The sequence below is a fragment of the Erpetoichthys calabaricus genome, chromosome 1, assembly GCF_900747795.2.
Source record: "Erpetoichthys calabaricus chromosome 1, fErpCal1.3, whole genome shotgun sequence".
NCBI classification, from domain to species: Eukaryota; Metazoa; Chordata; class Cladistia; order Polypteriformes; family Polypteridae; genus Erpetoichthys; species Erpetoichthys calabaricus.
This window is the reverse complement of record NC_041394.2, coordinates 163,491,524-163,518,929: the sequence shown is the minus strand read 5'-3', so window position 1 is coordinate 163,518,929 and position 27,406 is coordinate 163,491,524. Positions and strand designations below refer to the sequence as shown.

General features: G+C 37.4%; 2 protein-coding genes across 2 annotated transcripts in view; both read left to right on the top strand.

Annotated features, from left to right (window-relative positions):
- The first annotated feature begins 3,042 nt into the window (after positions 1 to 3,042).
- The window catches only part of LOC127526150 (uncharacterized), a 260,787-nt gene continuing 236,423 nt past the window's right edge, over positions 3,043 to 27,406 (top strand). Inside the window, exon 1 of the mRNA XM_051920676.1 lies at positions 3,043 to 3,988. Within this exon, the coding sequence (XP_051776636.1) occupies positions 3,186 to 3,980 (795 nt within the window). The 5' untranslated portion in view covers positions 3,043 to 3,185 and the 3' untranslated portion in view covers positions 3,981 to 3,988. The remainder of the gene's footprint in view (positions 3,989 to 27,406) is intronic.
- The window catches only part of ntf3 (neurotrophin 3), a 140,619-nt gene continuing 122,666 nt past the window's right edge, over positions 9,454 to 27,406 (top strand). The window contains exon 1 of the mRNA XM_028808200.2: positions 9,454 to 9,800. Within this exon, the coding sequence (XP_028664033.1) occupies positions 9,783 to 9,800 (18 nt within the window). The 5' untranslated portion in view covers positions 9,454 to 9,782. The remainder of the gene's footprint in view (positions 9,801 to 27,406) is intronic.

Genomic DNA, 27,406 nt, shown 5'->3' with positions numbered 1-27,406 from the left:
CTGGAAGCATTAGGATTAAAAGTCAAAAAGGAGGTAAAAAGCTTAGGGCATTTTTTCACTTAAGAAACATAGCAAAAGTTAGACCTCTTATATCATTGAAAGATGCTGAGAAATTAGTTCATGCGTTTGTTTTCAGTTGACTAAATTACTGTAATGCACTCCTCTCAGGACTACCCAAAAAAGACATAAATCGATTGCAACTAGTGCAGAATGCAGCTGCTAAAATCCTTACCAGGAAAAGAAAATCCAAGCACATCTCTCCAGTTTTGATGTCACTACACTGGTTACCTGTGTCATTCAGGATTGACTTTAAAATTTTGCTTATGGTTTATAAAGCCTTAAATAATCTCGCCCCATCCTATATATCGGAATGTCTGACGTCTTATATTCCAAATCGCAACCTCAGATCCTCAACTGAGTGTCTCCTTAGAATTCCTAGAGCAAAACTTAAAAGAAGTGGTGAGGCGGCCTTCTGCTGTTATGCACCTAAAATCTGGAATAGCCTGCCAGTAGGAATCGCCAGGCTAATACAATGGAACACTTTAAAAAACTGCTGAAAACACATTACTTTAACATGGCCTTCTCATAACTTCACTGTAATTTAATCCTGATACTCTGTATATCCAATTCATTATAATAACTATTCATGGTGGCTCTAAAATCTGTACTAACCCCTACTCTCTCTTCTGTTTCCTTTTCTGGTGTCCTTTTGATGGTGGCTTGCACCACCACTATCTACTCTAAGTACCATGATGTTCCAAAAATGATGGATGGATTAAAAGCCAGAAGTCTGTATGACCATCAGCATCAAGTGACTCCGTGAGAACCCTAACTACAAAGAGGACTATTTCATTTATGTTAGGTAGAATGCCCAGAGGGGACTGGGCGGTCTCGTGGCCTGGAACCCCTACAGATTTTTTTTTTTTTTTCTCCAGCTTTCTGGAGTTTTTTTTTTTGTTTTTTCTGTCCACCCTGGCCATCGAACCTTACTCCTTTTCTATGTTAACTAATGTTGTCTTATTTTAATTTCTTATTTTGTCTTTTATTTTTCTTTTCTTCATTATGTAAAGCACTTTGAGCTACTTTTTGTATGAAAATGTGCTATATAAATAAATGTTGTTGTTGTTGTTGTAGACATGTAGAAAGGGGAAAGTGATGAACATTCCAAGAACATATAAACAAAAGTTCCTGAAGCATTTGGGGTATAGAAAGGAAAGAAGGGATCAGAGGAAAGTCCCATGAGGTAAGTTTTATAGGGCATAATATAGATTTTGTGAACAATCTGATGACGAAATTATGCTGATAGTCTGAATATCTATAAACTAAGGATATATTTTTAAGAACAGAATTCTTCAAATTTTCAAATATGTGTACATCTTAAGGTGTATAACAGAGACAGATAATCTTTACGATAAAGACTTTTAAAAGGCCTTATACAGGTTGAATAGAGAGAAGACACTGGTTTTGCAGAGGATGAGAAGGACTGAAAAAGAGCTAGAAGAGCATGTTTAGAGAGAGTAAAAGATATTTAGACTCTATATTATCTGTAGATATAAAAATAAATAGAAGCTCTAGAGTTTTTAAGTTTTAAGCCCTGAAATGTGAGGAGCCCCAACTCTTCAAATAAGTCACCCAGGAAGGCTATAACCCTTCTGGGTAAGAAATTTATCATCTGCCAATGCAGAAAGCATCATTATAGAAAAATGGACACCTTTCATGCCACTGAATGCAAGAACCTAAAGTATTAGAAGCCAATTTCCAAATTGACAAAATATAAGAAATAACTGGTCTTTTTAAAGGAAAAGGGTATTTCTGACTGAATTGAAACGGAGCATGTGTAGGAGCTACCTTCCTCAATTTGAATCAACAATGGTGGAAATGATGTCGGGGAAACCCAAATATATATTGGCTGAAGGTGATAAAGTTCTAAATTCAGGAGAGAGATAGCCTCAAAGCACCTATTCTGTACCAAAGTTTTTTTTTAAGATGCAGCTTCTTAAACTTCTCATAGGAAGGTTTTTAGCCATTATTTTAACCTCAGTCAGTAATTGGCAGGGGTTGGGGTGGTTGGTGGGGAGAATTGGTAGCACTGTATTGAAAAACAATTGTAGTGGGGAATATTAATTTATATTGTAGCGTACTGGGCACAAAAGTGTAAACATAGGTTTCTTTCATTGGGATACATAGAATTGGCTTATATTATAACTGTTTTGCAATTTGTTCAAGTTTACAGTGTACAAACTATACTCTCTATTGTGTCTGAAACTTCTCTGCCTAAGTATTTAAACAAATTTGTAATAAGGATATAAGGGTTGGATTTATCAACATTCCTACACAGGTCATTTAGAGGTTAAAAGGTCTATTATCACCTACCCTCCAGAGCAACAGAGGACCAGCGGCCTCATGTATAAATGCGCACATCGCGACATATAAAAACTAAACTTGGTGTAAAGCCATGCACATTCTCACGCCAGCTCAAACCATTGCGTACACAAGTTTTTGGCTCGGTTTTGCAAACTGGCAGCATCCAGCATCAAAGCAGTGCTACTGTTTCTGTGTGGTTTCCCTTTATTTCTTAGATTCACATCCCTGACACAGCTTTATCAAATACACTGAAATTAACCATTTATCATTTTTTTAGTTTAAGGCATCTGATTTACCCAGACACACACACACACACCAGTGTGTTTCTTCATGCTGGTCCCAAGCCCGAATGAAAGGAGAGGGTTACATCAGGAAATTTTGCAAAATCCATATGCGGACAACAATACAAATTTCCATACCGGATCGGTGGAGCCCCGGCTTAACAACGACCACCACCAGTACTGTTAGCCAACCGGGTGCTGGCGGAAATTGGGCTACTGTTGGTCAAAAAAGAAGAATAAGAAGGAGAAGAGGAGGGGGGAGACGTGTCCAGAGACAGGAGGAGAGGAGAAAGGTAAAGAGAGTGGAACTGAGGGTAGGAACTTTTAATGTTGGCAGTATGACTGGTAAGGGGAGAGAGGAAGGTTGATATATTGTGTGTGCAAGAGACTAAATGGAAGGGGAGTAAGGCCAGGTGGACTGGAGGTGGATTCAAATTGTTCTATCATGGTATGGATAGGAGGAGAAATGGAGTAGGGGTTATTCTGAAGGAATAGTATGTCAAGAGTGTTTTGGAGGTGAAAAGAGTGTCCGACAGAGTAATGATTATGAAGCTGGAAATTGGAAGTGTGATGATGAATGTTGTTAGTGCATATGCCCCGCAAGTTGGGTGTGCAATGGATGAGAAAGATGATTTTTGGAGTGAGTTGGATGAAGTGATGAACAGTGTACCCAAGGGACAGAAAGTGGTGATTGGAGCAGATTTCAATAGACATGTTGGTGAAGGGAACAGAAGAGACGAGGAAGTGATGGACAGGTATGGTGTCAAGGAGAGGAATGAAGGAGGTCAGAGGATAGTGGATTTTGCGAAAAGGATGGACATGGCTGTGGTGAATATGTATTTTAAGAAGAGAGAGGAACATAGGGTTACATACAAGAGTGGAGGAAGATGCACACGGGTAGATTACATCCTATGCAGAAGAGTCAATCTGAAGGAGATTGAAGACTACAAAGTGGTGGTAGGGGAAAGTGTAGTTAATCAGCATAGGGTGGTGGTCTGTAGGATGATGTTGGAGAGCAAGAAGAGGAAGAGAGTGAGGGCAGAGCCAAGGATCAAATGGTGGAAGTTTAAAAAGGAAGACTGCAAGGTTGAGTTTAGGGAGAAGGTGAGACAGGCACTGGGTGGTAGTGAAGAGTTACCAGACAGTTGGGCAGCTACAGCAGATGTAGTAAAGGTGACAGCAAGAAGGGTGCTTGGCGTGACATCTGGACAGAGGAAAAGGAAACCTGGTGGTGGAATGGGGAAGTACAGGAGAGTATACAGAGGAAGAGGATTGCAAAGAAGAAGTGGGATATTCAAAGAGATGCAGAAAGTAGACACAATTACAAGGAGATAAGGCGCAAGGTGAAGAGAGAGAGGTGGCGAAGGCTAAAGAAAAGGCGTATGATGAGTTGTATGAGAGGTTGGACACTAAGGAGGGAGAAAAGGAATTGTACCGATTGGCTAGACAGAGGGACCGAGCTGGGAAAGATGTGCAGCAGGTTAGGGTAATAAAGGATAAAGATGGAAACGTACTCACAAGCGAGGAGAGTGTGTTGAGCAAATGGAAAGAGTACTTTGAGAGGCTGATGAATGAAGAGAACAAGAGAGAGAAGAGGTTGGATGATGTGGAGATAGTGAACCAGGAAGTGCAACAGATTAGCAAGGAGGAAGTAAGGACAGCTCTGAAGAGGATGAAGAATGGAAAGGCTGTTGGTCCACATGACATACCTGTGGAAGCATGAAGGTGTTTAGGAGAGAGGGCAGTGGAGTTTTTAACCAGATTGTTTAATGGAATCTTGGAAAGTGAGAGGATGCCTGGGGAGTGGAAAAGAAGTGTACTGGTTCCGATATTTAAGAATAAGGGGGATGTACAGAACTGTAGTAAATACAAGGGGATAAAATTGATGAGCCATAGCATGAAGTTATGGAAAAGAGTAGTGGAAGCTAGGTTAAGAAGTGAGGTGATGATTAGTGAGCAGCAGTATGGTCTCATACCAAGAAAGAGCATCACAGATGCTATGTTTGCTCTGATGGTGTTGATGAAGAAGTATAGAGAAGGCCAGAAGGAGTTGCATTGCATTTTTGTGGACTTGGAGAAACCATATGACAGGGTGCCTCGAGAGGAGTTGTGGTATTGTATGAGGAAGTCGGGAGTGGCAGGGAAGTATGTAAGAGTGGTACAGGATATGTATGAGGGAAGTCTGACCGTGGTGAGGTCTGCGGTAGGAGTGACGGATGCATTCAAGGTGGAGGTAGGATTACATCAGGGATCGGCTCTGAGCCCTTTCTTGTTTGCAATGGTGATGGAGAGGTTGACAGACGAGATTAGACAGCAGTCCCCGTGGACTATGATGTTTGCTCATAACATTGTGATCTGTAGTGATAGTAGGGAGCAGGTTGAGGAGACCCTGGAGAGGTGGAGGTATGCTCTGGAGAGGTGAGGAAATTAAGGTCAGTAGGAACAAGACAGAATACATGTGTGTAAATGAGAGGGAGGTCAGTGGTATGGAAAGGATGCAAGGAGTAGAGTTGGCAAAGGTGGATGAGTTTAAATACTTGGGATCAACAGTACAGAGTAATGGGGATTGTGGAAGAGAGGTGAAAAAGAGAGTGCAGGCAGGGTGGAATGGGTGGAGAAGAGTGTCAGGAGTGATTTGTGACAGACGGATATCAGCAAGAGTGAAAGGGAAGGTCTACAGGATGGTAATGAGACCAGCTATGTTATATGGGTTGGAGACGGTGGCACTGACCAGAAAGCAGGAGACAAACCTGGATATAGCAGAGTTAAAGATGCTGAGATTTGCACTGGGTGTGACAAGGATGGATAGGATTAGAAATGAGTACATTAGAGGGTCAGCTCAAGTTGGATGGTTGGGAGACAAAGTCAGAGAGGCTAGATTGCGTTGGTTTGGACATGTGCAGAGGAGAGATGCTGAGTATATTGGGAGAAGGATGTTAAGGATAGAGCTGCTAGGGAAGAGGAAAAGAGGAAGGTCTAAGAGAAGGTTTATGGATGTGGTGAGAGAGGACATGCAGGTGATGGGTGTAACAGAACAAAATGCAGAGGACAGAAAGATATGGAAGAAGATGATCCGCTGTGGCGACCCCTAATGGGAGCAGCCAAAAGAAGAAGAAGAAGAAGGCATCTGATTGTAATCAACCTGTAATCATATAATGATGCATAGAATGGCCAAATTATTCCAAATACCATAGCTGCTTTAGCATGGTTACTCTCAGTGCACCACTCAGAGTATCTTAACCCACTGTGTCTGAGTGTGGAATCACAGCTATACAGCAACTGATAAGAAAGCGCTACCGCAGATTGTGTCAAGAGCGGGAGAAATATTGGGACAGAGCTTCTAGCACACACTGCCTCAACCATGTGCACAGTCTATTTGAACTTCTCCCTTTCAGTAAATGCTTCAGAGCCTTTCCTGTACGGACCGCGCGGTTCAGAAACAGTTTCATCCCAAGATCTATAAATGCACTCAATCAGTCCATCAAGTGCTCGATCAACTTTCTTTTGTTGTTTATACCACTGCTTAAACCAACAAATAGCGCTTTTTCCTTGCTTCCACTTGGTATTCACTGAAATTCTTTTTTCCCTGTCCTTTTGCCATTGTCTTTTTACAGAACACTGAACGTAAGAGGCTATTTATATTGATTTGCATATGCAAAGAAGCGTAATTCTGGGAGGAGTTGAGGTTGGGCTGGCAGGCGCGTGCACATGCGTTACATTTCACGCAGGCCACGATTTATGTAGCAGAAGAACATGGAAGTTGGCATATGCACAGATTTGTACATATGGATTTTTTTGTGCATATTCACATTTCTGTTTTTGTTCATACGCACATTTCTGTTTTTGTCCGTACGCCATGTTTCAGTGTGAATTCTATGCACGGTGTTATACATGAGGCCACAGGTCATTAGCACATTGTGATGGGTAGATCCATCTTGGGCACCCACGAAGAATATGAAAAATTTTGGTGAAAGTACTCTTCCTGAGGGACTTCTTACTGCAGGAGGACTCTGGCTCCATGGCTGCAATAATATCTAAAGGTTGTGTTAATGGATCTATATGGCAACAGTTCTAAAACAAAGGGACTTAAAAGTGCTGGAAAAATGTATACCCCTCCATTGAACTAAGCAAGTTAACAAAATTCATGGCTAGAACCAGTGTTTGCAGCTGAGATGTAGAAAGAAGAGTTTATGTCACCAAAATATAGAAATACAGTGCATCCGGAAAGTATTCACAGCACATCACTTTTTCCATATTTTGTTATGTTATAGCCTTATTCCAAAATGGATTAAATTCATTTTTTTCCTCAGAATTCTACACACAACACCCCATAATGACAACGTGAAAAAAGTTTACTTGAGATTTTTGCAAATTTATTAAAAATAAAAAAAACGAGAAATCACATGTACATAAGTATTCACAGCCTTTGCCATGAAGCTCAAAATTGAGCTCAGGTGCATCCTTTTTCCCCTGATCATCCTTGAGATGTTTCTGCAGCTTAATTGGAGTCCACCTGTGGTAAATTCAGTTGATTGGACATGATTTGGAAAGGCACACACCTGTCTATATAAGGTCCCACAGTTGACAGTTCATGTCAGAGCACAAACCAAACATGAAGTCAAAGGAATTGTCTGTAGACCTCCGAGACAGGATTGTCTTGAGGCACAAATCTGGGGAAGGTTACAGAAAAACTTCTGCTGCTTTGAAGGTCCCAATGAGCACAGTGGCCTCCATCATCCGTAAGTGGAAGAAGTTCGAAACCACCAGGACTCTTCGTGGAGCTGACCGGCCATCTAAACTGAGTGATTGGGGGAGAAGGGCCTTAGTCAGGGAGGTGACCAAGAACCCGATGGTCACTCTGTCAGAGTTCCAGAGGTCCTCTGTGGAGAGAGGAGAACCATCCAGAAGGACAACCATCTCTGCAGCAATCCACCAATCAGGCCTGTATGGTAGAGTGGCCAGACGGAAGCCACTCCTTAGTAAAAGGCACATGGCAGCCCACCTGGAGTTTGCCAAAAGGCACCTGAAGGACTCTCAGACCATGAGAAAGAAAATTGTCTGGTCTGAGACAATTATGGAAGCAGTCGTGTCAAAATTCCTCTATCATACATAACAGTTACTAGTTGGTAAAAAAGACTGTTACTGAACATTCTGGGCTAGATTTTGATGCTATGATGCCAATTTCCAGAATGAAAATGAGAGTATCCTATACCAGAAGTAATTAAATTCTTTACATTTGCAGAGGCCTTTCTTTAAAAAAAATGAAATCAATCGTTTCAGCCTATGGCAAGCCAGATACTTTGATTCTTCTTGATATCACAAAGCTCCTGAATGGCTTTTGTGTTCTGTGTATTACCTGCACTGCTTGGTAAAACCTGTCTTTTCTGCAGTGATAAAAGTTCATGAGTACACTCTCATTTGGGCAGCTATTCATTATGGAAGTTATTGTTAATATTTAAATTATCTTTGCTGCAATAACACTGAATGCTATTTATGTGGCCACTGAAATTAAATCTAGTGCATTTTTACCCAGCCAATAGCATTTAAGTTGCTGTCAGTAGAATATTAAAGAGACTTTGTAGAAGCTCAACTTCCTACAAATGCAATGACCCGATTATCAAAAGGAGATGGTGAAATGCAGCTGTATGATCGCGTTTTATTTTTTAGTATGGTAACTAATCAATTATTCATATATTTCCAGTAGCTTAAATATATCAATCATTTATGATGTACACAGCAATAATGGAAAAATTGCATGAGTTGAATGCCTGAATTAACGCAGACGAGCTCCAGCACTGATTATCGCTCATTAAAATTTCACGTTCTTATACAGCGCTTTTAAATCAAGGTTAGGGCTCGTTGATTTAAGAACCGGTGTAACGACGACCACAGTGTGAGAAAATCCAAACTGTGAGCATCGTCAAGTTCCAGTCCTTATAAGAATATCGTTCTAAAAAATAAGACATTTCGTCGACTTTTGCTTTTATGATACGCTGTCAAAGTATATTGGATTTCAGACACCTGCTGCTCATATTACTTTTAAGAAAACGTATTCTGTGTTTATTTCCACATCAGATTGCCTTTTGAAGTGCAGGGTTATGAAGTAAATTGCTGACTTCTGCATGTGATTTAAATTCTTGAAAACCGACTGAGAGGATCCATTCAAAATACAAATAAATGATGGAGAAAGCATTAATCTGTCGTTTTCTTTTTTTACTCAAATGTACAATTTCAGTGAACTAAACATTTTCGTACTTTTAGATCAGCAGTATGTCAGACATCGGTGCCGGCATAGCGTGAAAAAGAAATAAGTTGAAGTAAAGTTTTATTTTAAAAACTTAATTGTTAATGTTCTACACTAAGAAGCATGTCAGATGTGTGCACATGCCATGCAAACCACAGTGCTTTGTATGGGATGTTTTGCGGAGTCATTTTCCAGCCACACATATTTCTGCGATTGGCAAGCGATGGAGCCCGTGAACCTATACAGTTTAACTACCTCGGCTATCTGCTTCCTTCTTACGGTAGCAACATTAAGTTACCATTCTTGGGAAAAACGTTGCAGAAGAATATGATTTCAGCATGTGCACAATCCTATAGGCGCCTCTGCCAAGATTAACATGTTAGTGCGTATCAAGTTTCAAGGCGTGTTTTGCCAACAACGTTCGGTCGGGTGGATGGGTTGGGGGGAGTTGTTACTGAACAGTTCCCTCTTGGTTTTTGGGAAGATTGGCCACTGATGTCACATTAACGGATATTACTCCTTAAATGTTTTTATTGTGTTAAATACAAATGTCAATGTGTACATTCCGATGCTCGTTCCATTGATTGCCGCATCAAACAGTCTAGTCTGTTCAAACTGGATGGTTGTATTGACAGAATCTACTCCAACTCTGTTAGACTGAGTGAGAGAGAGAGAGCACCCGTCAGAGAGAAGGAAAGCGAGCGAGCGCGCGCTCGCGCTATTGAGAGAGAGAGAGCGAGAGAGCGAGCGAGCACTACGGCGTTTTAGATCCCAGATTGTCCTGCTTTAAGTCCAGCTTCATGCACGGTTCTGCAAAACAGCAACTTTCACTGCAGCCTGCTTAATATTATCACCTTAATGTCGACTTTGTTGGAAAACTTAATACTGATGCTATGGTTACATTTATTACGGTAAGAAACTATTTTTATTGTGGAAAACGGCTTTATTGGAACTAAGGACAGTTAAGAATCCTCAGAAATGTTGACAAGATAATTTACTATGTCACATTTTCGAAGTGAGAATTAAAGAGTTTAAATGATGTGCAAAAATGTTGATTTTGTTTTCTGCTTGAAGACTTGATAGGTGCAAGTGCATATGTGTATGGAATGTACTTAAAAAAGGCGGTGAGGGTGGGCTGGACTGAGGGCTTACTTTCTGTACTACTGATCTGGCGCGTCCGGCTTACCTAATTTGAGGTAACGATGGACATCAGATATGCTTGGGATACAACATGGTCAGCAATTGTCAATAAAATGATACGAACAAAATACACTTGTTTAAGCAAAGCAAAAGTGAATAGATTTATTTTCTTTATCAAAACATACACGGTTTTATTATTCATTGTAGTATCTTAGCCAAGGAGTCGAAATCCACTAACTTCTATATGCTAAGCTGAATATTTCATTCTTTTAAAGTTTATTACATATATATATATATATATATATATATATATATATATATATATATATATATATATATATATATATATTGATGTTGCGTATTGTATTAATTTTGTGTACACGTCGGTTAAGTTATTGCTAACACAGTTTTGAGCCAGCATGCAGTCCATCACGTCCTACTTTAGCCGATGTGATATCATCAAGCAGAAAATCGCTGCCTTGACCAGATGGGCCGATCAGCCGTAATACACTAAAATACTAATTTTGGCACATTTGTACCGCCGATTCCAAATGCATTTATCTCTTTGGAGCATCACTAGATTCTTGCCTGTTAAGCAGGAAGCGAGGCATTCGGTGAATCCCTCCCTATACAGATAATCTCTAAATCTTTTAGAGGTGAAAGGCAAACACATTTCGTGTATCAACAGATGCAGCATTGCAACCATTTTCGGCAGGAAAATCCGTGAAAGTATATAGTTAAACGTCATTCCTTTCTTTTTAGAATGTATTTAGTTAGTATACAGATCATCCCGTAACAATTTATTCAGTCTTGTACTGACTTGCAACACACGAAACTAAGAAACCCCACAAGGCTAATACTGGAATAGTGCTAGGGAACTTGATCATTGCTGGATAAAGCAAGAATGCATTCCTCGATTTTTTAATTGTAATAGTATAATTCGTATTTAAGCAAAGTTTAAAATAAATAAATAACCCAATGTATCCGTCATTAGTTTCTTCGTGAAGGTTGTAAAGCTATGTTTTTTTTAATGAGTAGCTCGTGTTCAATGCAAACGGACACTATGTTTATATAATATATTTTAACCTTGAAATTATTTTCAGGAAAAAGTAGTTTTATAAGGTAATAAACTAAATGTACGTTTTAAATAGATGCAAATCTAACTATATGCAGATACCATGATGATTCACACTTTTACATTTTCTTTCTTTCCGTAAAATTTTTTTTTGTATTTTCTTAAACAATATTAAAAAATAGCTTCACTTGAGCTCTGTAAAATTGTATTTCATAGAAAGGAAACTCTATGTATGCTTAGCTTTTATGATAATGCATTTTGGTTTTCAGTTTGTTTAAGTCTATAAGGTGTATCTTGTGCACCACAAGCGCTAAATTAAACTAAATATATTACTTTAAAAAAATTGATTTCATACAGATAAATAATATGAAATGAGTTAAATCAAAGTCATAGGTTTGTGTCTAGGAGCATAATCAATATTTTGAGAATGTGACATAAACCCTTATTTCTTTTACAGTTAACTTAAAAACATAAAATAAAAAAGTTAATATAATGCAAAGCTGTATAAAAGAGTAACAGTTCTTACAGGGACATTTTTTAACTGTATAAATTGGTTTTTAATTAAAATGTTGTTTGAGGTGAAAGCCTGTAGCCAGTTTGAACCTCTAAGACCAGGGTAGGTCAATCTGATGTGAAGGAATCCAGAAATGCCAAGGCCACTCATTATAAGTCTTTAAATAAAAATAAATTGTATTTTCAGTCTCAAATCTGAGAATTATTTTCAATATTGCATTGAGATATGTAGTTTTAAAGAAGAAGAAATTGATAGTCTGTAAAGTGTTAAAAACACTGATGTGAGAGTAAAACTGTAGTTCAGATTTTCTTATGTCTTGCTATTAAGTGAAACTATTTGGTGGCTAATAGTAGAGAAAAGCCAAGCAAAATGACACCTTTTATTGGCTAACTAAAAAGATTACAATATGCAAGCTTTGCAAAATGACACCTTTTATTGGCTAACTAAAAAGATTACGGGGCCTGAGTTGCCTTGAAAGCTTGCATATTGTAATCTTTTTAGTTAGCCAATAAAAGGTGTCATTTTGCTTGGCTTTTCTCTACATTCATAATGGCTAACACGGTACAACACCCTAGTGGCTAATAGTGTAATTTCAAAGCAAACAACACTTTCCCTTTACTGCTAACCCATAATCTAATTATATTAATATTCATAATGTAAAGAATACTACATTGCTTCCCTAACAGTAAGCATTATAAAGAAGGCTGAGTTTTTCAAGCTATTCCATAGGGATGCTTTGAAACATTTATAGTATTGATGTTTTAACATTGTTCATTCCTAGCAAGAAATTTCATTGTAAGTATTGTAAATTATATTTTCAGATTCCAAAAGTTTGAACAGACACCGGATGCTTTTAAATAAACATGTTTCTACTGTCTTTTATTGAGATATAGCTTAAGTGTCAGCTGTGTTTTAGCAACATTATTTCTAATTTTCAATTATTATATTTTGCTAGACTAGCTGATAAATTCCTTACTGTGAAACTGCATGTTACATTTATGGATATGATTTAATATACATGGGTTGTGATTTTATTGGACATGTCTTTCCTATATTTTATGGCAAATACTTATAATAACATAGTATGAATTTTATTTGTAAATCATTTCAATGATCTGTGCCAGAAAATGGAACATGTGAAACAATTCAGGTCTGTAGTATTTTCATTATTTTTCTCTGATTTATTTAGTTATCCAGTTTCATTATGACAGGGTGTCAAGACAAAGACTTATCAAGGACCTATTAAAACTGCAGTAGAAGTGATGGTCAAACTACAATGAATACATCATCCAGTCTGATAATAGCTAGAACAGTCAACTAAGGTTCTAGTTAAACCAAGTATTTTTTGTATTTATTGAAGAGTTTTTTTTTTCTTATTTAAAAATTTTGTTTACATTTGCTGCAACTTTCTTTATTTAAATAAAATGATTTAAGTATAAAATGCAATTAGTAGAAAACAATGATATAGTAAGAAAGGTAATTTTGATTTTGCATCTGTAAACCTGTTACCACTAACTTTACTTTGCATTTAGTCTGGAGACTGTCTGTCAACGTAGTCTATGATTACCTTACAGTGTGTAGCTGGCTGGAAAAGACGTCTTTTTAATCTTTTAAAAAATCCCTGTGCTGTACAACAAAGCCTTATTAGGCCTACCCTGGATCATGATCTTTTCAAAGTTAGGTAACTAATGTGGACAATGAAGACAAGGCAGTTGTGAGGTATAGACATCCTTGTTAAGCTAAACTGCATCTAACTTGCCAGTACTGGGCTCACAGTATGTGAAAGAAGATTTATTATTTTCCCTGAGATTCCTTCACAACCCTTATGGACACATTTTTCTATACAACTCTCAAAATAGATACAATGTTAAATTCTTTAAGTAGTTTTTTTAAAGAGTGCCATATAAGTGTCTGCCTTAATACATATACCTTTAGAAGTGTGACTATCAACATACAGTATATAAAAGTTACGATTTATTCATAAAAATTAGTTGCTTTCTTAAAACAAATGTGAGAAAGAAAAAAGTTACAAATATATATAAAAAAAGTTGCTAAACATTCTTGTATTGTCTTACATCATTTTTGTAACATACAGTGTAATGCAAACAGGAAACTAGGGCGGATGTATACTGGATAACTGCAGACTGTTACTTACAGTTTTTGACCCTGGAAGGAGGAAATTAATTACCACCCTGCATATGCAAGTTCTTTGTACTTGGCTGAAAATTGTGGAAGGAAATGATTTATAAGAGGTTGTTATTTGCTTTTTAATTTCTTTTTACTTGTTGTGTGCAGCTATAGTGTAAAATTCTATTGAATATCAATCTCTTAAGAGTAAGAACTATGAAATCTAATACTGAGATGTGCTTGATATGTGTGCTGTTTATGCTGCTACATTTTCAGCTAATACTCATAAAGGTGACTTTATGGTTTTTGCACCTGTACTGGGATGAGTGCATACACTTCTTAAGGAACTGACTGTGGTTCATATTGAGTACAAGCTGAACATCTTAAAAAAAGCAGAATGAATGGTATTCAAAAGCTGTGTATAAAAGGGTAGACAAGCTTCAGGGCCAGAGATCTTAAGTGATAAATAGGTTTAATTGACATGGCAGATGACTTCCAAAAAAGTATTTTAAAGCTAGAAACAGTTGCTGTGCATTAAGATTGCAATGAGCTACATCCCAATGAATCTCTGAAAATTATGACAATGGCATGTATGTAATATTGAAATACTATAAAATATTTATAGTCCGATCCAGATTTTGCACAAAATAAATATAATGTTATTTGATAATTAATTAATGTTTTAATTGGTTCAAGTATAAGCCATATTCTTCATAGTTTTACAGAGAATGGAAATTTGTGTGCTCATAATAATAGGTATAATTTGGTGACTTCAAAATGGAAAATGACGCTTTAATAATCACACTATTAAATCAGCACCTCCAAATTAAACTCAGCATATTTCCTCAAGCATGCATTTGACATCATTAAAATCACCCCTGTGGTGACAGCAGAGACATATGCCTTATTTTCATCAAGTTTATGTGTGTTGTATGGAGCCAGTCCTAAAGTACATTATGACAGACCACATCTGAGTGTGCCTTTACCACAAATATTCAAATAATGATTGATCTAAAATGTGTTTAAGGTACTACTAAAACAGTAAAAAGCAATTCCAGAAAGTGCCATTTTGCACAGAAGGTAATAAATACAGTACATTTCTTCTCAGCACAGTAATTTCTCAATCCCTAGAAGTTTAGAAGTAGAGGAGTTTTATTTTTGGGGGGGGGGATTCTTTTATATTTTTAACTGTACAATTCAAATAACATACTGGAATTAAAAAAGACTGAATAGATGAAATCATCATTTTATATTTAACAAATAAAATCTTGAATAGACTATATACTTTATATAAACACATAGATAGATAGATAGATAGATAGATAGATAGATAGATAGATAGATAGATAGATAGATAGATAGATAGATAGATAGATAGATAGATAGATAGATAGATAGATAGATAGATAGATAGATAGATAGATAGATAGATAATTTATACAGTACAACTTTGTACACTGAACCTTAAAAGTCTCCTTCTTTTTGAGGATTCATCACACATTTTGCCACAGATTATACAAACTGAAAAATATAGGAGTGAAAAAATGCCTAGGTGAAAAGTAATAGTTTAGGTATAGATCAGTATGGGGAGTGTCCAGACAGGTGTGTTGTGTTTGTGTTCAGACCACTATAACCAGCTTTTCTAGTACCAAGGAAGGAATAATTATTCAGATGTTAAGCTGTTAGCAGAATATTTTAAGCTTTGTCCCTGCTTTGACATATTGACTGACTGGTTCTCCTTCTTTAGCAGTATATTAATGACATCATTCTACAACTCTGTGATGGCCAGTGCTCTTTTCTACGCTGTGATGTGCTGACCAGTAATATCACTTTAAGAGAGCCCCTGTGAATCAACAAACTTAAAATGACAGGCTCAATTATGGGACCCACAGGAGGTGATAGTAAAGAAGAGAATAAAAGCAAAACTGAGAGCCATTATGAACAATGCTGCACATCTTCTCTCTGACACACTAAAACTGAGCACTTTCAGCCAATTAATTGTTTAGCAGAAGTATGTCAAGAAACACCACTTCAGTTCTTTTATACCAACAGCAATACGCCTGTATAATGCTTCACTGTGACAGTGACTCGTGACTGCCAAGTCAGAAGTTTTCTTTCTTTTTAAGTTTCTTCCTCTTTAGTTATAGTATATGTGGGCATATATATTTTAATTTATCTGTCTACCAAAATAGTTACATGATATACCAGTTGATAAAGTGCATTGATTTTTCAGTTAGATATTCCTAAACATTCTCTCTGTTCTCCTCTTTCTCCTCTCGCTTTCTTCTTATAAATGACACTTTATCTCCCCATGCATCTAGTATTGAACTTGTTTAAATCATGTTATGGTCAGTGGGCTAAGTAGCCTATGTAAGCAAGGAATTGGATGCAAGGAACCATGGACATACATAAAGCTAGGTTTCAAAAAAGTAAATAAAAAAAGTGCGGACAATTGGAAGCTTAGCACTACAAGTAATTAATAAAGTGTCTGTCTGTCTATTTACAGATCAAGTATTTTACTCACCTTCACAGACATTAGTGACACACCTAGGACAAGTGCAACTTATAATGACACACCTAGGACAAGTGCAACTTATAATGCAAGGAAACAGCAAAATGCTGTTAGATAGTCAAATTAGATATGTTTTTATGTATTATTATTATCATTACTTTTATGGGCACTTCACAGAAAGGCTGTTCATAATGATTTCAGGAACTGTGCACTGTTTTGACAAGTGTAATACTTTTAAAACTTGTAATATTTTATGATGCTTCTGAATGTTGTAAGCTAATACCTACCTCTAATAAATCACATATTATATGTATGCATCTGTCAAAGGCCCATTGGTTTTCAGTAATTTGTTCTTGTTCAGGAAACCTGTATCTTGTGACAAACTAATATTAAAATTAAAGATGCAGTAGTCTGATTTTAAAAAAATGTGTATTTCTATTAATACAGCATTAGAATTATAGTGCAACTGCAATAATTACTTAATTCTGTCTCTAACAAGATGGCATAAAATGTTAAGACTGTAAATCAGTGGATTATTTCTGATAAACACGTGAATCATGCATTTTTAATAATGCAATTTTCTCACATAGCTTTTCTAACTAAGCAAAATTGTCCATACAAGTCTGTAAGATTTATGGTGGGGTGACCAGGGGCCTCATGTATAAACGGTGCGTATGCACAGAAATGTTGCGTACGAACCTTTCCACGCTCAAATCGCGATGTATAAAACCTAAACTTGGCGTAAAGCCACGCACATTTCCACGGTAACTCATACCTTGGCGTACGCAATTTCTCCGCTCGGTTTTGCAGACTGGCGGCACCCAGCGTCAAAGCAGTGCTACTGTTCCTGCGTGGTCACCCTTTCTTAGATCCACATCCACGGCGGCGACTTTATCAAATACACTGAAATTAACCGCATATCGTTCATAAATTTAATGCATCTGATTGTAATTAACCTGTAACAATATAATGGTCCACAGAATGGTCAAACTACTGTTCCTGTGTGCTCATCCTTTCTTTCTTAGCTCCACATTCCTGACGCGGCTTTATAAATACACTGAAATTAACTGCATATTGTTTATTAGTGTAATGCATCTGATTGTAATTAACCTGTAGCAATATAATGGTCCAGGGAATAGCCATTGTATTCCAAATACCATAACTGCTTTAGCGTTGTTACGCTCACTGCATCTTGTTCTTCTTTTTGCTGCTCCTGTTAAGGGTTGCCACTGCGGATCATCTTTTTCCATATTACTCTCACTGCACCACTCGGAGTATTTATATCACTGTATCTGAGTGTGAATCACAGCAGCAGATGATTGGAAAGAGAATTATCGGTATACAGTTTCAAGTACACACTACCTCAACCACGGCAAAAAGCGTCAAAGCCTTTCCTGTACGGACCTCGCGTTTCAGAAACAGTTTCATCCCAAGAACTATAAATGCACTCAATCAGTCCATCAAGTGCTCCTTGTAGAACTGTTTGTACTTATAAGTACAATCACCTCACTGTAAACTTACAGTACAGTTATAATATTACACAACCTGCTCTACTTTATAAAGCGCGTATGATGACAATATCATTTTTAAGATGAAATGCAGCAAAATATGTTGCTTATAGTATACAGATAAAACTTTAACTTCATTTAAATAATCTGTATTGTTAATAATTAAACATGTGAGGACACGGTGCCACAGCGTATAGCTAGTTCACAGATAGCTCCTGCCTTGCGCTGTATTCTTGCTGGTGCTGACGCGACGCTGGAAGGATAGACGAATAGAATAATTAAACATGTACTACAAAGATATTTCAATGTTCCTTAAAAGTTTTGAAGAATCGGTGTTCTAAGCTTACAAATGGCTTAACGTCTATTACAGAGCTGATTGTGTGGCGATTGGAGAAAGAAAAGTATGGACAAGAATTGGAGGTTAGTACGTTTGAAAGAGACAGTACTTCTGTAATAAATTATTTCATCGAAGGTCACACATGGTGCAGCAAGCCTCTTGCGTGAGATATGAACAATCACTGCGCCACCGTGTTCCCATGTTTAATAACATGCTTTCATTCCTATCATCATGAAAATGATATCACGTATACATCTCAGTATTTTAATTATTCAAAGAGCTGTAATATCTCGAATGTAATGCTTTCTGTGTCCTGTCGGAGAAAGAGAAAGAACGGAAGCACGTAGTGATTCACACACATAGAGCACATAGAAGATCAAACACAGAACAAAGCATTTAACATGCTACTTGAGAAACTAGTAAATTAAACGATTTTAAGATGAAGTTTATGATGTTCTACTTTAATGGCAAAATACACTACGTGATTAAAGTGGAAATTTCGAGATTAAAGTTGACATTTCGTGCTTTTTTCTCACTGTGTGCCTATGTTTTTTGTTTGTACCCTAATACGCTTTCATATGACACTCAGACGGTGGGCTACGACTTGTCTTTTCACGACGACTTTGATTTGTGATTTCTTTTTTATTTCGGGCACTGTGCGACTTTGTGAATTTGATCTTTCGAGTTTTTCCGACACTCTGTCACTCGATCAACTTTCTTTTGTTGATTATACCACTGTTTAAACCAACAAATAGTACGTTTTTCCTTTGCCTCCACTTGGTATTCGCTGAAATTCTTATATTTTCCCCTGTGCTTTTCCCATTTGTCTTTTCACAGAAGGCTATTTATATTGATCTGCATATTCAAAGAGGCGTAATTCTGGGAGGAGTTGGGGCGGGACAGAAGGCGCGTGCACGTGCGTTACTTTTCACGCTGATCGGGATTTGTGTAGTGGAAGAACGTGAAAGTATGAGTGCGCACAGATTCCTGCATCTGGATTTTTCTGTGCATACGCACAATCCCACTTTTGTGCTTACGCCATGTTATAGTGTGAGTTCTACGCACGGCGTTATACATGAGGCCCCAGGTGAGGCAGGACCTTTCTAAACTCACATAAAAAGATAAATGCATGCTTTGGTAGGAACAATGCTCCACTAAGAAATGGTCATTTGCATATTCATAGAAAATGTCCCAAAAATACTTATGCTTTTGGACAGTGGGTAATTAGATAGCCTCCCCCCCCAACCACTAAATGGAAGAAATAATATCCTTTATTACATGGGAGCACCTACTTCAAAGGGTAGAGGAAAGGTTATTCGGGGCATGTCTGGTCCTTTTAATGTAATCTAGGGCTCACAGTTGCAGCACTACTTGGAGATGGGAAATGGAGCTTGAAGAGTATGGTCATAGAACTTCCACAAGGCTTTCCTGACTCTGAATATGGTTAACATATTTGGCACAGAAGTACTTTTAGGTAGGGTATTGAAGACTTATTCTTGCCAGTTAATGGGTAAGCATGGAGTCCAGAGCTGAATTAAGGCAAGAGCTGTGCATTACTGGTATCAGGAAGAAAGACGTAATGATTACAGAGATTGGTTTGGGAAATGAGAACTAGACAAGTAATTACCAAGGTAATTGATATCTTTATATGTAAGATGCTGTAATTAGATTTAAAATGTAACTGGATTCTTTTTCTTTTTATCTTAATTTCCTATTATAATAATATTTTTATTCACATGAATTGCTGGGCAGCACGGTGGCGCAGTGGGTAGCGCTGCTGCCTCGCAGTTGGGAGACCTGGGGACCCGGGTTCGCTTCCCAGGCCCTCCCTGCGTGGACTTTGCATGTTCTCCCCGTGTCTGCGTGGGTTTCCTCCGGGCGCTCCGGTTTCCTCCCACAGTCCAAGGACATGCTGGTTAGGTGGATTGGTGATTCTAAATTGGCCCTAGTGTGTGCTTGGTGTGTGGGTGTGTTTGTGTGTGTCTTGCGGTGGGTTGGCACCCTGCCCAGGATTGGTTCCTGCCTTGTGCCCTGTGTTGGCTGGGATTGGCTCCAGTAGACCCCCGTGACTCTGTGTTTGGATTCAGCGGGTTGGATAATGGATGGATGGATGGACATGAATTGCCAGAAGTAATATTATTTAAAAATTAAAGTAGATTAGGTTTGTGGGTGATAATTGCTTTTGCTACACAATTCCCAGATATTTGGTTCTAGGCTTGTCCCCATCCAAATTTCAAAAAAGGCTTCAAAGAAAAATTTAAACAAATCAAGTTCATAATTACTATGAAACTTATTTCAGTATTAGGGTTTGAACCCTTAATGGAGAGGAAAAACGTTTAACTAGCTTATGAACTAGGACAGACAAACAGAGATTCTTGAATTATTAATATGGCTAATAAAGAAAAATCAAGTGGTAAAAGAGAAAGAAAAAAAGAGCATCAGACCAAACAACGAAGGAGAAGAAACAAAAAAATGTGCAGTCAAGTGTTATAAAAGAAAGAACAATTTAAGTGTATAATAGGAACCAAGGATAAAGCTGGAGAAAACTTTAAAAATGAATTTTCTTTGAGCTGAGTAGCAGTGTAATGAGTACAGTGACAAAAAAAAAACTTTCAGGAATTTTCTAACATTCTTCATTAATGACGGAGTTTTTAATTTTAGTATTTTTTCTAAGCATTTAGAGTGTTGTAGCACTAGAAATGTTTTTAGAATGTGTATAGGTTTAAATGAATTGTTTATTTTAAGTTTAAAAACATGTCTGCTAAGTCACTTTGGTTGCTGTGTATTAGCTGGTTCATTTTCTGTCTTCCCTGTTGCCATTTTATATACTCCTTTATTTATGCTGGTATTATGTATACTGTATATTTTTACTTTGTTAAGCTATGCATATTTTAATTTAGAACCAAAGGGCATTATTATACATTTAGAGGATAGTTACTTTACTGAATACATTCTTAGCATATTTAAATATAAGGGTGAATTCTAATTTTTAAGTAGACAATTAATGTAAAAATATTCATTTTTGTGATGTCTCTAAACCATTTAGCTTTAGTTAAAGGTATATTATTCACTAATTGGTATTCATAAATTTTAAAGGTAATTTTATGTAAGAGTTCTCTGTTTCAGCTTCATTCATTGTGGCAATTGATCAAGTTAGTGTCAATCTACTCCCCAGAAAAGATACTCCATCTGTAGGAAAGTAAAGTAAACTGCATCTGTTTTTCTGACAGAAAATTCTGAACAAACTTTGATTAAGTGACATTTCTGTCATAAGATCAATAATTCAACAATAAACCATCTAAATGAAAAAAACATGTCAGGCTAATAATTAAATAGTAAAATCCCAAAAAGCAGCTGGCTTACTTAAAGAAAAAGCAATCAATCATAAGACTGTTAGCAAATATTTTTTATTGGCTCAGATAAGCTCCAGGAGCATCTGGAAGTCACTAGTTCAGCTCATCATTATATACTTGTAAAGAACAGAACGCAAATCAATATTATACAAAATCCCACATAAAGCAGATTTTTTTTTCACAAAATGTGAAAAAACAAGACCTTTTTTAAAACTCAGTCAAGTCATACACAGCAACTTGGGCAATGTACACAGTTCTGCCATGTAAATATTAAAAATAATAGTTTAGTGACCAACGGGTTTCAGGATTTTCTCATTCACTTTCTGAGCACAAACTGAAGAAATATAAACATTACATACACAGGCACACACACGCACACACACACACACACACACACACACACACATACATACATATACAGTGCATCCGGAAAGTATTCACAGTGCATCACTTTTTCCATATTTTGTTATGTTACAGCCTTATTCCAAAATGGATTAAATGCTTATGTACATGTGATTTCTCAGTTTTTTAATTTTTAATAAATTTGCAAAAACCTCAAGTAAACTTTTTTCACGCTGTCATTATGGGGTGTTGTGTGTAGAATTCTGAGGAAAAAATGAATTTAATCCATTTTGGAATAAGGCTGTAACATAACAAAATGTGAAAAAATTGATGCGCTGTGAATACTTTCTGGATGCACTGTATGTATGTATATATATATATATATATATATATATATATATATATATATGTATATATATATGTATATATATATATATATATATATATATATATATATATATATATATATATATATATATATAGTATGTATGTATGTATGTATGTATGTGTATATATATATATATAATATATATGTATATAATTATACTTTCAAATGAATAAAGAATTAGTGAAGAAACACAAACCAACTTATAAAGGAAGAAGAAAACCCACTATCTCACTCAAAGCCAATAATATTGGCTCATGGTTCTGATAAAGGACTCATTTTATAGAAAGCAAGTGAGATTAGTAACCCTGTTAAGGCCAGCAGGTGCAATTGTCAATTTAAGGAAGCAATTCGTTTCCTGTTGCATTTTTGCTAATGGTAATATGCTTTAATTTTTTTCTTTAAGTATACCAGTTAACATTAATGGAAAGATATATTTGCGTAAGAACAACACTGCCGTATCTATTGTGGAATTTCTGTATATGAATGGGGAACACTTACAGAGCTTAGTTTAGAAAATGTCTTTGCTTTAGTAATTATTTGTTGACTGTTGTTAACTTTAGATTATTTTTTATGTAATCTTTTACCTTTATTCAAATCTATGCAGAAAACTGTTGACTTAGCAGAAGCACAGTGCTAGCACTCCCACCTGACAGGTCCAGGTTAGTGGTTTAGATTCAGATCCTGGTTATTATCTTTATTGAGTTGTACATTTCCTTAATTTTTCATGGATTTTGCTCATTCCCCTTTTTTGCATAAACTTTTTCTACACAGTACTCAGACATGTGCATGTTACTGTGCATTACTTTCCACAGCATCTGATCTGTGTGAGTGATTTAGGGTTTGTTCCTTCTTTGTGTTGGTAGGCTATACTCCAACTCTCTATGACAACAGTAGTAGGATAAACATGCTCAGAAAACAGATGGATGAACAAATGCAAGCTTGAATTGTACAACCTAAGAAAATAGGCACCCACAAATAAATATGTATTATATATTTTGCAGCTACAGTTCTGGACACGCTTTATATTTTATGATCCCAACATAACACCACCCCACTGAGAAAGACAGTATCTCAAATATATCTTTTGTATTTAACTCTTTTAAGGGAGCAGTTTTACATAAGAAATGGATAGGTGTACATTATTATATTTGGCACAGTTGTCACCGAAAATAATCATAGCACAATACACAAATCAAAAGTTGATGTTATTCCATAATCTTTATGTATACCAAATCCAACATCTGCCTGTCTGTCTGTCTGTCTGTCTGTATGTTTGTCCGCTTTTCACAAGAGAACTACTTAACAAATTTAGATCATTTTTTTCTATGATTTGCTTGAACATTCTGGTTCATTCTGCAACTTTTCTCATTGTGCTAATTATTATAGTTCACTTTATTCACAGACAGAGGCTGCGGGCCAAGGGGAGGGGGAAGCATGACGTCTAGAGTAGGGAGCCAAGCGGGGCCCTCCTCGCACACACGCCAGCCTCTGTTCAAATCGCTCTACCTGTTGCCATGTGTTGGAGCATACCTTACGTCTGCCTAGCTAGCAATGCCTGTTTTTTTATTGATTGTTAAAGTTTGTTCTGTTTCACTACTATGCAGGCGGAGCTGCGGGAGACAGCTAGAATTTAATAAAAGCAAAATGATTATGAGCAGTATGGTGCTGGAGCACTTAGCTCTGGTTTTTCACAGTCCCGAGGATCTTTATTTAATAACTCACCCAGCCAAAATGTATGGAGTTTAAACATTTCTTTTATATCCTTGTGACTTTTCTCCAGAATGTCCAATTTCCTGTCACATCCCAAAGACATTAATATAATTATCCATCCATCCATTTACCAACCCGCTGAATCCGAACACAGGGTCACGGGGGTCTGCTGGAGCCAATCCCAGCCAACACAGGGCACAAGGCAGGAACCAATCCCGGGCAGGGTGCCAACCCACCGCAGGGCACACACAAACACACCCACACACCAAGCACACACTAGGGCCAATATAGAATCGCCAATCCACCTAACCTGCATGTCTTTGGACTGTGGGAGGAAACCGGAGCGCCCGGAGGAAACCCACGCAGACACGGGGAGAACATGCAAACTCCACGCAGGGAGGACCCGGGAAGCAAACCCAGGTCCCCAGATCTCCCAACTGCGAGGTAGCAGCGCTACCCACTGCGCCACCGTGCCGCCCTTAATATAATTATTAATGTTAAAATTTCAATGCAAATTTAAGTATGTATTTGAGTTTGCTCAAGAATGGAATGGGGTGGCACAGTGGTAGCACTGCTGCCTTGCAGTAAGGAGACCTGGGTTTGCTTCCCGGTTCCTCCCTGCATGGAGTTTGCATGTTCTCCCCGTGTCTGTGTGGGTTTCCTCCAGGTGCTCCGGTTTCCTCCCACAGTCCAAAGACAATGCAGGTTAGGTCGATTGGCGAATCTAAATTGGCCCTAGTGTGTGCTTGGTGTGTGTGGGTCCTGCGGTGGGTTGGCGCCCTGCCCGGGATTGGTTCCCTGCCTTGCGCCCTGTGTTGGCTGGGATTGGCTCCAGCAGACCCCCGTGACCCTGTGTTCGGATTCAGCGGGTTGGAAAATGGATGGATGGAAGAATGGAATGTCACCCCAGTCTACTTTTTGCAAAATGATTCTAGGCTAGTCTTCATCTCCTTTCAAAATTTATATTGGAATAGGCAGATTTAGAAAATATAAAATGATCTAACTTTTTCATTGCATAACTCTGAAAATTCTTGATATAATAAAGAATTATGATGGAAATGACAAAGACATTGAATGTGACTCTGTGTGTATGTGAGTATGGTCCTTGTAATGGACTTGCACACTGTCTAAGGTTGGTTCCTGGCTGATACTTAGTGATGCTGCTGAGACAGGCTCTGGCACCCACTACCCACCACCTAATTAACTGGATTTAAGAATATATTGTTATTTGTAAATATTGTGTATACAGTAATCCCTCCTCCATCGCGGGGGTTGCATTCCAGAGCCACCCGCGAAATAAGAAATTCCACGAAGTAGAAACCATATGTTTATATGGTTATTTTTATATTGTCATGCTTGGGTCACAGATTTGCGCAGAAACACAGGAGGTTGTAGAGAGACAGGAACGTTATTCAAACACTGCAAACAAACATTTGTCTCTTTTTCAAAAGTTTAAACTGTGCACCATGACAAGACAGAGATGACAGTTCCGTCTCACAATTAAAAGAATGCAAACATATCTTCCTCTTCAAAGGAGTGCGCATCAGGAGCACAGAATGTCAGAAAGAGAGAGGAAAGCAAACAAATCAATAGGGCTGTTTGGCTTTTAAGTATGCGAAGCACTGCGGCACAAAGCTGTTGAAGGCGGCAGCTCACACCCCCTCCTTCAGGAGCAGACAAAGAGAGAGAGAGACAGAGAAAAACAAACAAGCAAAAATCAATACGTGCCCTTCGAGCTTTTAAGTATGCGAAGCACCGTGCAGCATGTCGCTTCACGAAGCAGCTGCACAGAAGGTAGCAACGTGAAAATAATCTTTCAGCATTTTTAGACGAGCGTCCGTATCGTCTAGGTGTGCGAACAGCCCCCCTGCTCAATCCCCCTACGTCAGGATCAGAGAAAGTCAGCGCAAGAGAGAGAGAGAGAGAAAAGTAAGTTGGGTTTCTTCTCAGCCATCTGCCAATAGCGTCCCTTGTATGAAATCAACTGGGCAAACCAACTGAGGAGGCATGTACCAGAAATTAAAAGACCCATTGTCCGCAGAAATCCGCGAACCAGCAAAAAATCCGCGATATATATTTAAATATGCTTACATATAAAATCTGCGATAGAGTGAAGCCGCGAAAGGCGAAGCGCGATATAGCGAGGGATCACTGTATACCCTTTTAGTTATTTTTTAAATATTTACCATGCAAAGATAAGTTTAACGTGATTTGGCTATAATAAATACCTTACTTAGATCTTTTCAGAGGCTTTAGCCCTTGGAGTATATTACATAATTTTGTGATAAATTTCATTTAAAAATCTTTGTAAAAAGGCCTGCTGTGTAAAGGATGTTATAAGCTGTACAGGCAGTGCTTGGCAATCCACTTACTACATAAGTGACCTCAAGTTTTTCCCCTTTCTGATTTAAATAGACCACATATAAATGCCAATGAATTTATCTGTAGTCATTTAGAGAAACTGTCCTGGAAATGCAAGCATTGCAAACATGAAACATAAAATCACAATAATCAATAAACATATAATCACAATAAGTCACTGATGTGAGTCTAGGGGAGTTTATATTATATTTGAAAAAGGAAGGCCTGTGGGTCATTCCAGAATATGTCTGACTCCATGTTCAGAATTAAAACAGTGTCTGCTGTTAATAGATGCTTAAGAAACATGAAAACAAGGATAAACTCTAAAAGCTTATTCTTTTCAGCGGCTGTTTAATAAGAAATGGCGATACTCCCTGTTTTGCTTAAGCCTAGTTCCATATTAAACTACTGTATAACATGTATTGAAAGAAAAACAAATAGCAGCTGTAACAACTTGTAGTGAACATTACCATTCCTCACATTGGCAGGTCTCACATGACCATCTCTCTAATCCAACATCCTTTGAGGGAGTGTATTAATACCAGATTAATTGAAAGTAGTGAAAACATAATAACTAAAAATGATCTCATTCTGTTTTTTACATTCACATACACAGGAAAGTGTATCATCTCATGTATATTGCAAATTCCAGGTTAGATCTGAGGTATAGGTGAGGAAGCACAAAATTACATAACTTCTACCACTGTCTACAGTTAAGAAAGAGGAAGTCATAAACAATAGCATGAAAACAATCACTTAAAAAGTCATTATAGCTTCCTTAGATTCTTAGTGCTTCTTTTTATTTTGCAGTGATATAGAGTTTCTCCTGAGAACAAGACTTCATGTAAAACAATCTTGTTTAAATTAAGACCATTTCCACAATTGATTAAAACCTTACATAAGACTAAAGGATTCTTTGTAGAATAGGTAAATATGCAAATATTTAAATTCATCTGTTCATTTATTTTCAAACATTTCCAAATCCTGTTTTGGATTAGTCGGAAGTTGGTGTCAATCTGTGCAGACATTAATGGGTTTGGTTTAAAAATGATGTTGGACTCATTGATGATACTAACTTAATCCTGAGTGAGTAAGTGAGTGAATGAATATTCCTGAGATAGACTTGAATTTTATTCAGTTTAACTTCTTA